This window comes from Talpa occidentalis, unplaced genomic scaffold, assembly GCF_014898055.3.
Source record: "Talpa occidentalis isolate TD23 unplaced genomic scaffold, MPIMG_talOcc4v2.1 talOcc4.9, whole genome shotgun sequence".
Lineage (NCBI taxonomy): Eukaryota > Metazoa > Chordata > Mammalia > Eulipotyphla > Talpidae > Talpa > Talpa occidentalis.
Genome location: NW_023605305.1, coordinates 113,656,555 through 113,672,762, shown reverse-complemented (window position 1 = coordinate 113,672,762; position 16,208 = coordinate 113,656,555). Strand labels below are relative to the sequence as shown.

The window sequence follows — 16,208 nt, the reverse complement described above, 5'->3', positions numbered from 1 at the left end:
CTTCACAGACGAGTGAAGCCATCTGCCCTATTTCCTTTGACTTAATTCCCTTTGCCTCATCCCCTCCAGCTCCATCCCTGTTTTAGAGATGGCGACGCGTTCATTTTATAGCTCAGTAGTCGTCTGCTGTGGATTTAGATACCACAGTTTCTGGCCTGTTGTTGTTGTTTTTAAATGGGTGAAGTGGCATTATTTTAGATCTTTGTTCGTGTTTTGGCCACGTGCGTTTCTCCCTTGAGCTGTGGTCATGGTAGCATTCCCCCTGCAGCCTCCAGACCCCTCTCATCTCTCCCCTCGTGGGAGCCTCAGATCTGTGGTCATTTTCAAGGATTGGTTTTATAATTTGTCTTTGTCTGACCCTTTGTTGTTGTTTTTTTTTTTAAAGATTTATTTATTTATGCATACAAGAGCTGGGGTACAGGCCAGAGGCAGGTGAGAGGATTCACCAGAGACAGAGTGGGGAACAGAACAGGCAGATCCACTGAAATACATTGCTGAGGGGAGCAGCGGGCGAGTCAGGAGAGGTCTGCTGCACCATGTGGGTAGCTCCCTGGCCGGCTGGGGATCCAACTCGTGCTGCAGAGGCTGCGGTTTGCTTCATAGTGCGGTGCTTAACTCCTTGTGCCACCAGGGAGACCCTGACCCTTTGTTTTGTGTTTCTGTGTTCCCCATAGTGACACCATGTGGTGTTTCTCATTCTCCTCCTGGCTTATTTCACTTAGCACAGTCCCTTCCAGCTCCATGCATGTTGCTGCAAATAGCGTGAGTTTATGGCTCTTGACCACTGAGTGATAATACTCCACAGTGTATATAGACCCCGTCTTCTCGATCCACTCATCTGTTTGGGGGCATTTAGGTTGTGTCCATTTCTTGGCCGCACTCCTATGTTTATATACTCAGTACAGAAAGACCCTCATCAGAGCAAGTAGGTGGCAAATGTAAAACTAATTACCCGTGACCCCGGGAAGCATAGGCATTCTCTCCCCCGACCCCACCAAGAATGACTTTGCTCATGTCGACCTTCTCCTTCCTGTAGATGGCTGCACCCCGCTCATGCTGGCTTCTCTCCGAGGAGGCAGCTCAGACATGAGTGATGAGGATGAGGATGCAGAGGACTCTTCTGCCAACATCATCACTGACCTGGTCTACCAGGGCGCCAGCCTGCAGGCCCAGACGGACCGCACTGGCGAAATGGCCCTGCACCTGGCAGCCCGCTACTCGAGGGCGGACGCTGCCAAGCGGCTCCTGGACGCGGGCGCAGATGCCAACGCCCAGGACAACATGGGCCGCTGCCCTCTCCATGCTGCCGTGGCCGCTGACGCCCAGGGCGTCTTCCAGGTGAAGGATGTGGGAAGAGTCAGTTCTTGATGGAGCTGTAGAGTCTTTGTCGAGGGCCTTCCTGTCCCCTCTGTGCATTCAGTGGTTCCTTGAGAGGATAGGGGCACGGTGGAATCAGGTTTTCTGCGTGGGGAAGCAGCAAAGGGAGGCGGGCAAAGGGACCGGCTGACTAGCGGTGGGACCTGCAGCAGAAAACACCAGAGTTCTGATTCCCGATCACTGCCCTCCTCCATGAGACAGAAGGCCTCCCTGTGAGCTGTCAGGCGCGAGGCTGGCGTGGCCCAGGCTGCACAGCCTCCCCTGCACAGGAGCCTGTCTCCGAGTGCCCGCTACTTGTTGGTGCTCATATCCACACAGTTGCTGACGGGCCACGGTAGTGCCTTGGGCCCGAGGATGACAGAACATTTCCTGCCTCTGGGAACTGCAGGGTTGCACAGCCCCAGTGTGCTTGTGCCTCTCTGAGTTTCTGTCGTATTTCACCTGGTGACTTTCTCTCTACTTTCTCCTCTTGTAGATTCTGATCCGCAACCGAGTAACGGATCTGGATGCCAGGATGCATGATGGCACCACGCCCCTGATCCTGGCTGCCCGCCTGGCCGTGGAGGGCATGGTGGCAGAGCTGATCAACTGCCAGGCTGACGTGAATGCCGTGGACGACCACGGTAGGGAGGTGGCGCCGGGTGGGGCGGGTTCTGACCTGAAGGCCTGATCCGTCTAAGCAGGGGAACTGTGACACAGCCCTGCAAGAACTGTGTCAGATCTAGACGCACTTACAAGTCATTCATTCATTCCTTCTTCCTTTTAATGTGTTGAGTTCAGATAGTTGAGCCAGCAGGAGGTCTGCAGATATGAAGATGGGAGGGAATTTTTCATGCGGGTTCTGGGACCTCAAAGTAGGCCTATGAGGTGTGGCTTCCCAGGGGTGTTACCCTGGATAGGAGGACTTAGGAGAGCTGACTTCCCTCAGGGTCTTTGTAGAAACCCTGAACAATACATCTGGCATGTAAGGAAGAAAAAGGTTATTGTTCACTGTGTGAGGGGCAGATTCTGCTGGATGGAGGGTGTGGTGCCCATAGTCAAGTGTTCCTTTTTTAAAAAAAATAAGTAAATCTTTATTTATGCATACAAGAACTGGGGTGTAGGCCAGAGGAGCGGGGGGTGAGAGGATTCCCCAGAGACAGAGTGGGGCGCAGAACAGGCAGACTGACTGAAATACACTGCTGAGGGGAGCAGCGGGGAGTCAGGAGAGGTCTGCTGTGCCATGGGGGTCAGATCCCTGGCCGGGGATTGAACTCGGGCTGCAGTGGCTGTGGATAGCTTCATAGTGCTGAGACTTAACCCCTTGCACCACCAGGGACGTCCCTCAAATGCTCCTTTGCCTAGAGGTCTTCTGAAGGCAAGGCAGTCAGCATTTGTGGACCAGAGCAAAAGACGCTAATAGTTACCCCCCACCATGAAACCCCCCTGTCCCTGGGAACTGGCTTTGTGCTGTTCTCTGGGAAGGTGACTTGGCTCACGTGAGCCCGATGCTGCCTGTGTGGGAAGCCCATGTCCTCCCACGCTGCTCATCAAAATGTTTTCCCTGCAGGAAAGTCTGCTCTCCACTGGGCAGCTGCCGTCAATAATGTGGAGGCGACCCTCTTGCTGTTGAAAAATGGGGCCAACCGAGACATGCAGGACAACAAGGTACAGTGAGAGCAGCTTGGCCGGGTCCCGGGCAGGAGGGGACGGCGGCCCGTCGGGGGCATTGGGGCCGAGCTCCGGGCTCCCTCTGGGCTGTCCTGTTGGTCCCTGTGGGGCCCTCTCCCCTGCTCTCCCCTCTGCTCATGCCCGCCTCCCTCCCTCCTGTGTCTCCTGCTGCTCCGTGTGTGCCGCCCTCCGCCCAGCGCGGCGCCCACATGCCCTTCTCCCCGAGCTCCATGGCTCGCGTCCGCGGTCTCGCTCAGCCCGTATTTTCTCATTTACTTCCCTTTTTTTTAGTTCCTTCCTGCACATGTTTTCCTTTCCCTGGTTTCCCCCAGTTCTGTATGTGCTCTGGATCCATCCCTCCTCCCTCCCCCGTCTCTGAATGGCTTCCCTCTCACACCCTGCCCTGCCTGCTCGCTGCTCTTGCAGGGGGAGCTCTGCCCGGGGCCGCCTCTGTCTCCCCGGGCAGGAGTGGCCCTGGGGGAGGGGCGAGATGGTCTCCTCCGCCTCCTGACGTGCAAGGCACAGATGCCCACCCCGTGGTCACTAGCTGTTCAGTTGACCTGAATAGTTTTAGTAGCAGCCCTTCACGATGCTCCGTGGGGAGGCGGTCAAAGAAGCGTCTCAGGCGGGGCGGAACGAAGGCAGTTGAGAAGCAGCTGCTCTGTTTCCAAGAACGCGCTGAAAACGCGCTGTGTGGGCCTTTCCTGCAGGAAGAGACGCCCCTGTTTCTTGCTGCCCGGGAGGGGAGCTACGAAGCCGCCAAGATCCTCCTGGACCACTTCGCCAACCGGGACATCACGGACCACATGGACCGCCTGCCCCGCGACGTGGCCCGGGACCGCATGCACCACGACATAGTGCGGCTGCTGGACGAGTACAACGTCACGCCCAGCCCCCCGGGCGCCGTGCTGCCCTCCGCCCTCTCGCCTGTCCTCTGCGGGCCCAACAGGCCTTTCCTCAGCCTGAAACACACCCCGATGGGCAAGAAGCCCAGGCGCCCCAACGCCAAGAGCGCCATGCCCACCAGCCTGCCGAACCTGGCCAAGGAGGCCAAGGATGCCAAGGGTGGCCGGAGGAAGAAGTCCCTGAGCGACAAGGGCCAGCTGTCCGAGAGCTCGGTGACCCTGTCCCCCGTCGACTCCTTAGAGTCTCCGCACACGTACGTGTCTGACGCCACATCCTCGCCGATGATCACGTCCCCCGGAATCCTGCAGGCCTCCCCCAACCCCTTGCTGGCCACTGCGGCGCCCCCGGCCCCGGTCCATGCGCAGCACGCCCTGTCCTTCTCCAACCTGCACGAGATGCAGCCTCTGGCACACGGGGCCGGCCCTGTGCTCCCCTCCGTGAGCCAGCTGCTGTCCCAGCACCACATGGTGCCCCCCGGCAGCGGCGGCGTGGGGGGCTTGGGTAGGCTGCACCCGGTCACCGTCCCGGCGGACTGGATGAACCGCGTGGAGATGAGCGACGCCCAGTACAGCGAGATGTTTGGGATGGTCCTGGCTCCTGCCGAGGGCGCCCACCCTGGCGTCGCCCCCCAGAGCCGGCCCCCTGAAGGGAAGCACATGACCGCACCCCGAGAGCCCCTGCCCCCCATTGTGACTTTCCAGCTGATCCCCAAAGGGGGTGTGGCCCAGCCGGCTGGGGCTCCCCAGCCCCAGCCCAACTGCCCTCCAGCTGTCGCGGGCCCTCTGCCCTCCATGTACCAGGTTCCAGAAATGGCCCGCCTGCCCAGCATGGCCTTCCCCGCTGCCGTGATGCCCCAGCAGGACGGGCAGGTGGCTCAGACCATCCTCCCCGCCTACCACCCTTTCCCGGCCTCCGTGGGCAAATACCCCACGCCCCCGTCGCAGCACAGCTACACGTCCTCCAACGCCGCCGAGCGGACGCCCAGCCTCAGCGGCCACCTGCAGGGCGAGCACCCCTACCTGACGCCGTCCCCGGAGTCTCCTGACCAGTGGTCAAGCTCATCGCCCCACTCTGCTTCTGACTGGTCAGACGTGACCACCAGCCCGACCCCCGGGGGTGCCGCGGGAGGGCAGCGCGGGCCCGGGACCCACATGTCCGAGCCGCCGCGCGGCAACATGCAGGTGTACGCATGAGGGCTCCGCCTCGGCGCAGGCGCAGAACTGCCCGTTGTAAATGCTGCTGAGGAACAAATGAAGGTCATCCGGGAGAGAAATGAAGAAACCCCTGGAGCCAGGAAAGGGGCGATGCTCTTGCCTGCTAGATACTGCCAGGACAGCTGTCGGCTCGGCTGCGTGTCCGCAGGGCGCGGGAGGAAGGGCCTCGGCTCATCTCTTCCCCGTCAGGCCACGTTCCTGGAAACGCAAGATGAATCTAAGACTTGGGGCGTGTTTACTCTCTTCTGTGTGGAGAATCCGATGCCAGCTGTCTTTACGCAGACGTTCTCGCAGCTCGGACTGCGGTTAAGGCCTGGGGGCTTCTGCCATGTGCCAGGGGTCCTGCCGGGCATGGTGCCCTGGATTCCGCCTCGTCTTCTCATTCTTTGACATTCTTTTGACTTTATTTGGTGCTTTAACCTTTGCACCTGGTCATCACCCCACCGGCACGGTGCGGGGCTCCCTGCTGCTTTCAGTCATTCCAGCTGCGCAAGCACCTTGAGCCGCCTCCCCGGGGTCTCCCGGGGCTCGCTCTGGTCTTGGTTCCCGGCACAGATCTTTGAGTGTGTTTCTTCCGAAGGTGTCGTGGTGTTCTAGAGAGTGTCATTCCCAGAAATGAGGGGAGCAAAGTGCGTTTCTCTTGAGTGTCTTGAGGGGGAGGGAGACCTCGCTGAGGGGCTGCACCTTCATCTTCTGCCCTCATGCAGCGCTGCATTCCTGTAAGCCTTCCCAGAGGAGGCAGAGTCAGTTGTTTTTCCACGTGTGACCCCACTTGTGACGTTTTCTCCTTGGCAGTGTAGTTACCGTGACCCCTTTCACAAAAACCCAGACGGGCAGAGGTTTGGAGTGTTGGACGACAGAGAAGCTAACCCGTGCAGAAGGCGGCTCCCACGGCCAGGTCCTCTCTCTGCCTGCCAGGCCCGGGGGCCGCCAGCGTGAAGCACCCCTGTTCCCTAAAGCAAGCTTGTTCTCCTTCCCCTGCCCGTCGTGCAGGTGAGCTGCCCCTGGCCATTGAGCCTGGCCGTCCAGAAACCTCCACGGGAGAAAACATCTCCAGCGACAGGCCTCGCCGTTCAGAACGGAGCTTTTCCTTGGTTCCAGGGCTCCAGGTCTGTCGTGTTCCTTTCGTCAGGCGATCCCAGGCTCGGCTTGGGGTTCTCTCTCTGAGATAAAAGCCTGTTCCCGAGCCTCCATGTGCACACCATAATCTGACTTGCTGGTGCACCCAAGGGGTCCTCACCAAACCTCTGGGTCCTCCATGCCCAAGTGCAGGAAATAGAAAGCTGTTCTGGGTCTCTGGGGCCCCCGGCACCCCGTCAGAGGATGGAACGGAAGGAATTAGGAGGCAGGCTTTGCTATTTTTCCAGTCCGGTTTCTTTTCTTTCGAAGCAGCCATGACATTCCCTTAGGGAAGCTAACACAGAAACTCAGCAGGAACATTTTTCCCCCTAGAGTTACCTGCTTGATCCTAATGGACAGTTATCATCCATGTTCTCATCAGTGCTATTCTTTAATAATTTTTTGACTTTATTTGGTGCTTTAACCTTTGCACCTGCTCATCACCCCACCAGCACGGCACAGGGCTCCCCGCTGCTTTCGGTCATTCCAGCTGCGGAAGCACGGTGAGCCGCCTCTCCTCGGGGTCTCCCGGGGCTCGCTGTGGGGACCCCGCTCGCGGTCACGTTGTGGTTGCCTCACCAGAGTCTTGTGTTTCTCATCTTGGCAACTGCCTTGGAGATATTCTAGTCAACACTAGAAATAGAGTGAAAATAGTTCTCTTCCCAGTCTGCTAATGATCAGCCGCTGTGCCCGAGGTCACTGCTCCCTGGAAAACCTGCCCCGCTGGGCCGCCTCAGGGCTCGGGCCGCCTGAGTCACCCTCCCTGGGTTTGAGTGGCCGTCATCTTTCCTGCCGTGGCTGTGAGCCCTCACCTGCCTGACAGGGTCTGTGGCCCCCGCTGGGGAGCCCTGGTGCCACCCAGCCCAGCAGTCTGGCTGCCTCAGAGCCGCCCAGCGCATCAGCCCACAAAGGCGGTTGATTCTGTCCTGAAACAGAGACTGTGGGCTCTGGATTTTCTTCTGTCATGTGGCAACTCAGCCCCTCCCATAGTGGGTGACTTTTCCTTGTGTCCTCCGACCCATGTGCTAATCCGCCGACAGGACCCTGTCCGCCTGGACCACCATGACCCCCCACGTCTGCCCTTCTCTGTGATGCTGTCCCAGCCCTTCTTCTGAACAGATCAACCTCTGGCCCGTGCCATCTCACCTAGTGGCTTAGGTCTTTTCTAGCTTCCTCACTCCCCAAGAGCAGTGCAGCCCCATTGGCTTGTTTCTCCTTGAAAGGCTTTGGGTGTGGGGGACGGGAGTGGGGAAGCTGTGAATACTCGCACCAGTGATGAGGAGGAAGACACTGCCTGTCCAGCAACTCTCGTGGATTTTAAGAACCCTTGAGTTGTAGAGTATCTAATAGAGAGTAAACTAGAGAATCACTTCCTCTTAGTCCAAATTGGAGGCTACGTTTTTTGGGCCACTCTCCTAGACCGTGCGTAGGGGGCCTCCTCACCCTATTTTTGATTTATTTTTATAAATCCTTTGACTCTTCTGTCTGCCTTTGGGAACAGATGTTTTTGTTTGCTCAGAATTGTATTACGCCTCATCTTCTGACTTACACGATGATGAGGGAAGTGAGTGTTTGGGGGGAAAGAGACAGATGCCGTGTGAGCAGGCAGCGCAGTCCATCACGCCGCCTGGCAGACTTGTGATCCTAATTCTTGCGTGAAGGAACCACAGGTGTAATGATTCCGGGGCAGGTGTCTTTGGGACTTGGGCCTTTACCAATACATCAAGTGTCTGAGGACTTTTTCGAGATGTTCTGTGCCCTGAGGCTCCCACTCGTTACTATTTGGTCCGATGACCTCCTCTTGTGTACATTTCTCTTATAAGTGATACTATATCTGTATGAGAAACCCAGTAACCAATAAATGACTGCGTATTCCTACTAGCCATAGTAAGGCATATGCACACTTTGTTTTTATTTTTCAAAGTTTCATTCTAAAGGTAGTTAAGATGACATTTATATGAAAGCATTTTTATCACAAAATAAAAAAATAAGGTGACATGTCAAGCTCTGTGGCGTTTCTGTTTTTATTTTCCACTCCTGCTTCCCTGGTCTTGCAGTCACTTAACCTCATGACGTCGCAATTTGATGAGAAGTCATTTTCTTTTCAGTCTGCATCTCCCCAATTACCACTGGGCTGCTTTTTGATCTTTATGCTCACATCAGAAATAAATGGTTTTGAGGGAAAAGCGGCTGTCAAATGGGGAGCAACATGAAACGGAGTCCCTTTTCTTTACACTAGCTGGGGGTCAGTGGATGGAAGCCCCGCATGGAGAGCTCCCGTGGCTGGACAGTGTTTGCTAAAGTAGGCGTTCAGATTGGGGGTATAATTAATAATGGTCCTGTTACCCAAAGTATGTATGTGCAGTGTCACTACTCAACATGGACATGTAAGGTTGTAAGATGGTATGTTTCGTAAAACATTCGTAGAAGTACAAACCTGTCCCCCTAAGACAAAGCATTGTCATCAATTAATGTTACTCAGTAGACATAATTGTTTTTTTTAAAGATTGATTTATTTATGCATACATGAGCTGCGGTGCAGGCCAGAGGTGGGGGCGGTGAGAGGATTCCCCAGAGACAGAGTGGGGAGCAGAACAGGCAGATCCACAAGTACACTGCTGAGGGGAGCAGTGAGCAAGGTAGGAGAGGTCTGCTGTGCCCTGGCTGGGGATCGAACTCGCGCTGCAGCAGCTGCCGATAGCTTCATAGTGCTGAGACTTAACTCCCTGTGCCACCAGGGAGGCCCAGTAGACATAATTTTTTATATATATAAAAATATAAAGTTTCCTGAAACGCTGGCTATGCATCCGTTAAGCACAGACTAGCAGAGCTGAAGTTTTACTCAGTATCTGCAAATACGTTAACATTGCGTGTTTGAAAATTGCTAAGACAGTAGATCTTACACATCCTTGCACATCTATGCAGAGACAGATGCTAACTAGACTTCCCGCGCAGATCATTTTGTAATAGATACATTTTGTAATAGATACCGATATTGAACTGTAACCTGAAACCGATAAATGCTACATCATCTTTGTCAATTTTAAGTTATGCCACGAAGAAAGCCTCACGTTTCAACGCAACAGATAGCCCACACCGCCCTCCTGAGAGTGCTATAATTTTGTCGAAAAAACATTGGAGTCTTTGTGTTGGATTTTGCAATGTCGTAAAATGAAAATGAGCGTGAAAGCTAAGGAACCACTCACCCAAGTTTGATCCCCTCTGTGCCAGTCCCTCAGAGGTGGAGTCACCTCTACAGATTCTTGGGGCTCTAGTACTTGGTCCCTGAAAACGTGCTTCAGCAGGTGTGGCCGTGTGCCTTCAGCCCTCTGGCTGCCTTTTCCCCTGCGCTTGCTAAGCCTCCATCCCGACCCCTGCTTGTATGAGGAGACAGACGCCCAGGCACAGAATCCAAGGTCAAGTCCTGCTGCATCACAGCTGGAACCACTGCCTTGGACACCAGGTTGTGGCCATGCCAGCGGAGACTGGTGCTCCCTTCTGTCAAGCAACTAAAAATTCTCACAGCCCCAGGAGAGGGGACTGGGTTCAGAGTAGACTGTCCTTAATGCCCGCATATGCTGTCCCGCATGCAGGGGGAGAGGGAGGGAGGGTGGGCTTGGCACTGACAGTACATTCAAATGAAATAAGAACAAATGCTTGCAAAAGTCTTAGAGAGAGGGAGGGTGTACGTGAGGTGTGTGTATGTAGACGTAGGTGTGTCAGACAGTATATGTTTCCTTGTGACTTAGAACTAGCAACTTTGGGGGCCTCCCTGGTGGCGCAGGGGTTAGTCTCAGCACCATGAAGCTATCACCAGCCACTGCAGCATGTTTGCTCCCCAGTCAGGGAGGTGACCCACATGCATCAGACCTCTCCTGTCTCCCCAGTGCTCCCCTCAGCAGTGTATTTCAATCCACCTGTTCTGCCCCCCTGTCTGTCTCTGGTGAATCCTCTCATACCCCTCCCCACCCCGCATCTCTGGCCTATACCCCAGCTCTTGTAGCATAAATAAAAATAAATAAATCTTTTTTAAAATTTTAAAAAACAACTAGCAACTTTTTACCAGTCAAGTCCCAACTACCAAGTGTGGGCAGACTCAAATTCGGATGATGCTAATTTACAAAAGGACTAAAGGTGTGTGTGTGAGTGTGGAGAAGCCCTTCCAGCCACACCAGCGCTGTGACCACACCTGGAGCACCCGGGTGTTGTGAGAGGTTCTGGGAGCTGGAAGGAGACAGTCTTGTAGAGCAAGTTACCTCAGAATTAAGGCTTCCCTCCAGGAACACAGTGATTCCCTTGCTACGAGGAAGCCAGAGGATGAATACCATGAATTCCCTCTTCCACTTCTGCCCTGAACTTTTTATTTTCTAAATCCAAGTGGAAGTCAGAAAATGCAGAGGCCCTTTGGAGCATCCTTGGGTACAGGTCAGCTTCCTGGGTGGAGGCCTTGGTCCAGAAAGGGTTTGAACCTGCAGCATGTTACTATCAAAACCCTGTGTCATGCTTCGAAGAAACTGCTACTGGCAAGTAAGTTTATTTTTTAATTTATTTTCTTACATTGTTCATTTTGATTTGATTTGATTTCTCCCTCAGGTCTCCTGCCACCATGGCACCCACCGTGATCCGTGTCCTGTGTTCTTCCCTCCCTTGTTTTGACCCTTCTCCTTCTCTGTCTCCTACCAGATGCTCAGATCTGTGGTCAGCCTGCAAGTTTTGTCCTTTTCCTGACCCTTTGTTGGGTTTCTCTCTCTTCCACATGTAAGTGAAACCATCTGATAGTGATCTTTCTCCTTCTGTCTCACTTGGCATCATCTCTTCCAGCTCCATCCATGTTGCCCAAATGGCATGAGTTTATCTTTTTTGATCGCTGAGTAGTATTCCATTGTGTATATAGACCCCCTCTTCTTGATCCACTCATCTGTTTGAGAGCATTTAGGTTGTTTCCATCTCTTGGCTGTTGTAAATTGTGCTGCAACAAATACAGGAGTGTGGGTTTCCTTTTGAATTAGTGTTTTTGTGTCCTTTGGGTAGATTCCTAAGAGTGGAATTGCTGGATCATGTGGCAGACATTTATCTTCATTTGTGTTTTATTTCTCCTGGTTTCATCTCACATCTTCTCCTTGGGAAGGGAAAAAATTAGAAGGTAGTCTCACTGACAGTCTATCTTCCCTGTGCTCCCTTACTGACAGGAATGAGGGTGCCAGGTTGCGGAGTTTCTGAAAACAAGTGCCTTACACCATGCAACAGTGCTTCAGAACCACAGAGAGACACTAGATGGAGCCCCACGATGGTGATTAATTACACACCACAGAGATTGCATTATGGTAGGCAGGCACCAGGTATGTGTGTAATACACACACACACACACACACACACACACACACCCTAGAAAAGACTTGATTGGTCTACAGAGTCTCTAGACTGACTATAAAACAGAAAGGTCCATCCTACATGAAACCAGACAGTGATCTGGAAGATTTGACTGATTCTTTTGATGCCAAAATCCTAAACACAACAACAATAGCAAAATAAGACATATAAAGAATACAGGCAATAATGACATATTTGAATGAATCCATTACATCTCTAGGAACCAAACCTAAACAAGTGGAGATATGTGAATTGTTAAAGAACATAAAATGACTGTTACTGGGATGCTTACGAGAGCAGAGAAGGACAACTAAATGAAATCAGGAAAATGATACTTGTATGCATAAATAAATAAATCTTTAAAAAAAAAACAAACAGAGGCCTTGCTGGTGGCACAGCAGGTTGAGCGCAGCGCTGTGAAACTGTCCGCAGCCTCTGCAGCATGGGTTCAATTCCCGGCTGGACAGGGAGATTCCCACACGGCGCGCGGCAGACCTCTCCTGCCTTGCCCGCTGCTCCCCTCAGCAGTGTATTTCATCAGTCTGCCTGTTCTGCTCCCTGCTCTGTCTCTGGTGAATCCTCTCACCCTCCTGCGCCTCTGGCCTGTACCCCAGCTCTTGTTTAAAAATGAATAAATCTTTTTAAAAAAGCATTGTAAAATAAATAAATAAATAACAGAAAATAATACTTTGGGGGAGGATTTTCTCCCTCAGAATGTTGGATCCACCAATATATCAGACCTCTCAGTCCAGGAGGTATATCCATTCTTCTGTCCAAACTTCAGTAATTCTACCTCAATGAGTCACGGGTGCCCCAGGATCTTAAAGACCCCAGGGCCCTCGTGATATCTCTTCCCTACCCTCTCTCCACTTGTTCTGACCCTTACTGTTCCCTGTGTGGTGGGAACCATGGATCTCCCTTTGCATTCTTGCCTCTTTCATGCTGAGAGAATCTAGTCAGCTATTCAGAGTTGTGGATCTGGGTTCCTTCACGTGGTTTTAAGTTGTCCTCTCCTGCCTTTCCCCACAGAGACAGCAGGGGGACTGGAAAAGAACAGAGGCTCTGGGCAACCACCTGTGTGTGGAGACTGTCAGCTGACGTCCCCGTGAGAGCCAATAACAGTCTTGCTCTGCTCATGTGGACAGTGGAGGATGAGGACAGGGTATCATCGCCCCAGACTAGGCTGACCGTGAGGGATGAATAGGCTGATTCTCACAAAGAGCCTGGAATGGGCCTGGCCCCTGAGACTTCCATCAATATTGAATTTCCTCAGAGCCCCAATGCCATCATTTAAGTCCCCACACACTATGGCTCATGTCAGGTGGCTTGTTACCACCTCCCTGGCTCAGGCCTAGTTCTTTTAAAAGCCTTCCCTGTGGAAAGGGGAAGCCAGAATGAGCGGCCGGAACACAAAATTGAAAATCCTCCCACAGCAGCACAGCCAAGGCCATGTGGGAGCCTGGCTCTTCCCCTTCCACTTTGGCCCCCTGTGGCCTGCAGAGGTGGGGGCTGGAGAACTCTGGGTCTCCCCCCTCCCATCACTCTCTACAACACAGGCCAGGACAAGCCGCTCCGAGGACCCCTGGGTCTCCCCAGGGAGAGCTTCCCCAGACTCTCCTGCCAGCGGACACACCCGCAGCTCACACTCAGCAGGACACACCCGACACCTCAAACAACCCTCCTGACACACAACACTGAGACCACACACTCCACAGCCACACCAGACACCCACAAGACACACACAACCCAGAATCACCCCCCAACCCCCACCCCCCCCCACACCCCAACCCCCTGCCCCTCCTGGCGGGCTGCTCCTGCCATCTGCCCCTGCTCCTGGCCGCCCGCGCGCCCGCAGCCCCTCCTTTCTCTTCTGCTCGCGCCCCTTGTCCCGGGTCCTCGAGGCGCCAACGGCCCCGCCAGGAACGCACCCCAGGGGTTCTGCACCTCTGCAGCCCGCGCCCCCGGCCGGCCCCGCGCACCTGCACCTGCACCTGCACCTGCACCTGCCAGGCAGCTCGCGCCGGCGCGCGGGCGCCCCCAGCGGCCGTTCCTGGAAGTCCGGCTGCGGCCCGGCTCAGGCCGCGCTGAGCAGGCCCCGGGCGCCCATGAGGTCGCCCCGGACCTGGGCCTCCCCGGGCCAAGGGCTCGCCGCGCCGCTGCTGCCGCTGCTGCTGCTGGCGCTGCTGCTCCTCGACTGTCGAGCCGCCGACCCCGTTTTCCAGCCGGACTGGGGCTTTGCCTCCTACGAGATCACCATCCCCAAGAGGCTGAGCCTGCAGGCGGGGCCCAGGGGCCACACCAAGCAAGTGTCCTACCTGCTGCACATCCAAGGCAAGAGGCACGTCCTGCGCCTGCGGCCCAAGAGGCTTCTGCTGCCCCGCAACCTGCAGGTTTTCTCCTTCACGCCCCAGGGCAAGCTCGTGGAGGACCACCCGTTCATCCCCAGAGACTGCAGCTACGCGGGCACCGTGGAAGGGGCTCGGGACTCGGACGCCACTGTCACGACGTGCATGGGGGGCCTGCGAGGGGTGCTGGCCATCGACGCCAGACGCTACCAGATCGAGCCCCGCAAGGGCTCCTCCACTTTTGAGCATGTGCTGTATCTCCTGAAGAGCGAGGCGCTGCCTCCGGGTCAGACCTGCGCGATGACTGATGATGGTCTGGGGAGTCCCGCGACCCCTAAGGACAGTCAGGCCAGGGTGGGGGACATGCTGGAAACGTACAAACACACCAAGTACTTAGAGTTGGTCCTGGTCTTTGATCACGACAGATACGTGTATTCCCAGTCTAATCTCACCCAAGTCGTGAGTGATGGCATTATTATGGCAGAGATTATGGACACTTACTTTCAGGATGTGCACATGCGGATCCACCTAAGTGCTCTGGAAGTGTGGACAGATGAAGACAAAATAAATTTTAGGGTTCCAGCAGTATCTCAGACTATGAAGCAATTTGCAGAATACAGAGAATTGTCTATAAATCCTCGGGTTACAAATGACTGGGCACATTTATATTTTACTAAACGCTCTGTTAGTTCCATTACAGATATATCCGGCAAAGTGTGCTCTCTACAGGATTCTGGTTCTCTAAGTACATTTCGAGACAAAAATCTCCACGTTCCTGCGACTTTTGCTACTCATTTACTGGGTCACGTCGTAGGAATGCAGCATGATACTGACTACTGCGTCTGTCGGGGTCAGAATACATGCATCATGGGCACTGGAGTAACTGGTTTTAGTAATTGTAGTTATGGTGAATTTTGGGCCTACACAAGTGTAGATGCACATTGTCTAAACAATATCCCAGAAACAGGTTTTGTGTTTAAGAGATGTGGAAACAAAATTGTGGAAGAGGGTGAGGAATGTGATTGTGGTACAGGTGAGGAGTGTAAAAAAGACCGGTGCTGTCAACCAAATTGTAAACTCAGACTGGGGGCCAATTGCAGCACCGGTCTTTGCTGTCATAACTGTCACATTAGACCATCTGGGTACATATGTCGAAAGGAAGAAAATGAGTGTGACCTTGCAGAATACTGCAATGGACAGTCAGCTTTATGCCCAGATGACCTATATAAGCGGGATGGAACTCCTTGCAAGTATGAAGCCAGTTGTTTCAAAAAGGGGTGCAGATCCAGATACATGCAATGCCAGAACATTTTTGGACCTGATGCCAGGGAGGCTCCTTATCAGTGCTATGAGGCGGTCAATACAATAGGCGACCAGTATGGGCACTGCAGAATTAAAGGAATGAATGCCTATGAAAAGTGTAGCCAGCAAAATTCACTATGTGGCAGAATACAGTGTATAAACGTCAAAACCATCCCTGATTTACCAGATCATTCTACTGTTATTTCCACTCATCTGGAGAAGGAAAACCTCAACTGCTGGGGAATAGGTTATCATTTATCCATGGTTCCCATGGGGATACCTGATGTGGGTGTCATAAGTGATGGAACCTCCTGTGGTAAGAACCAGATATGTATTAACAGAACTTGTGTGGAGAGATGGACAGCCCTTAAGACTGAGTGTTCACCTGAGGAGTGCAACCGCCGAGGTTTTTGCAACAATAAACAGCACTGTCACTGCATGTATGGCTGGGCCCCTCCGTTCTGCGAGCAGGCGGGGCTTGGGGGAAGCATTGACAGTGGGCCCCCACGAGCACTCAAAAAACGTGAGTCTTCCTTCCTTCATATTGTGGCCCTTCTGTTATTACGCCTTATTTTATTTGCCGCCTCAGTAATGATTGTGTGTTACGTGCAAGCAATACAAAAACTTTTTAAACCCATTAAAAAAGAGAGACCGCCAGTTATCTCTAAAGAAGACAAAGCAATGCAGAGGACAAGAAAACCTAAAATGTAGAACCTGTTTAATCTGTAGCTCCTCCATAGCACAGGATCATATGTTAAACGAACCTGTGATTTATCCAAAAACTCTTCCGCTGGTTACAATTCTTTTGACTTAATTTTCCTTCCAGATTGGACCAACAAATAAATGATATTATTGCTTTGGATGAAATCGGTGCATTTTACTTTCCTGTGCTACTTGTCTTTGTGAGGAAGTTTGAAATAGCATG

At 53.4% G+C, this 16,208-nt stretch overlaps 2 protein-coding genes across 2 annotated transcripts in view; both read left to right on the top strand.

Moving 5' to 3' along the window:
* The window catches only part of NOTCH2 (notch receptor 2), a 167,799-nt gene extending 158,917 nt beyond the window's left edge, over positions 1–8,882 (top strand). Inside the window, exons 32-35 of the mRNA XM_037500843.2 lie at positions 1,037–1,338; positions 1,853–2,000; positions 2,927–3,024; positions 3,738–8,882. Coding sequence (XP_037356740.1) covers positions 1,037–1,338; positions 1,853–2,000; positions 2,927–3,024; positions 3,738–5,126 — 1,937 coding nt within the window. The 3' untranslated portion in view covers positions 5,127–8,882. The remainder of the gene's footprint in view (positions 1–1,036; positions 1,339–1,852; positions 2,001–2,926; positions 3,025–3,737) is intronic.
* A 4,859-nt stretch (positions 8,883–13,741) lies between these two features.
* On the top strand, positions 13,742–16,175 carry LOC119236912 (disintegrin and metalloproteinase domain-containing protein 30-like). Its single transcript, XM_037500841.2, has one exon. The coding sequence runs from the start codon at positions 13,742–13,744 to the stop codon at positions 15,992–15,994; it is 2,253 nt and encodes a 750-aa protein (XP_037356738.1). The 3' UTR covers positions 15,995–16,175.
* The last annotated feature ends 33 nt before the right edge of the window (positions 16,176–16,208 follow it).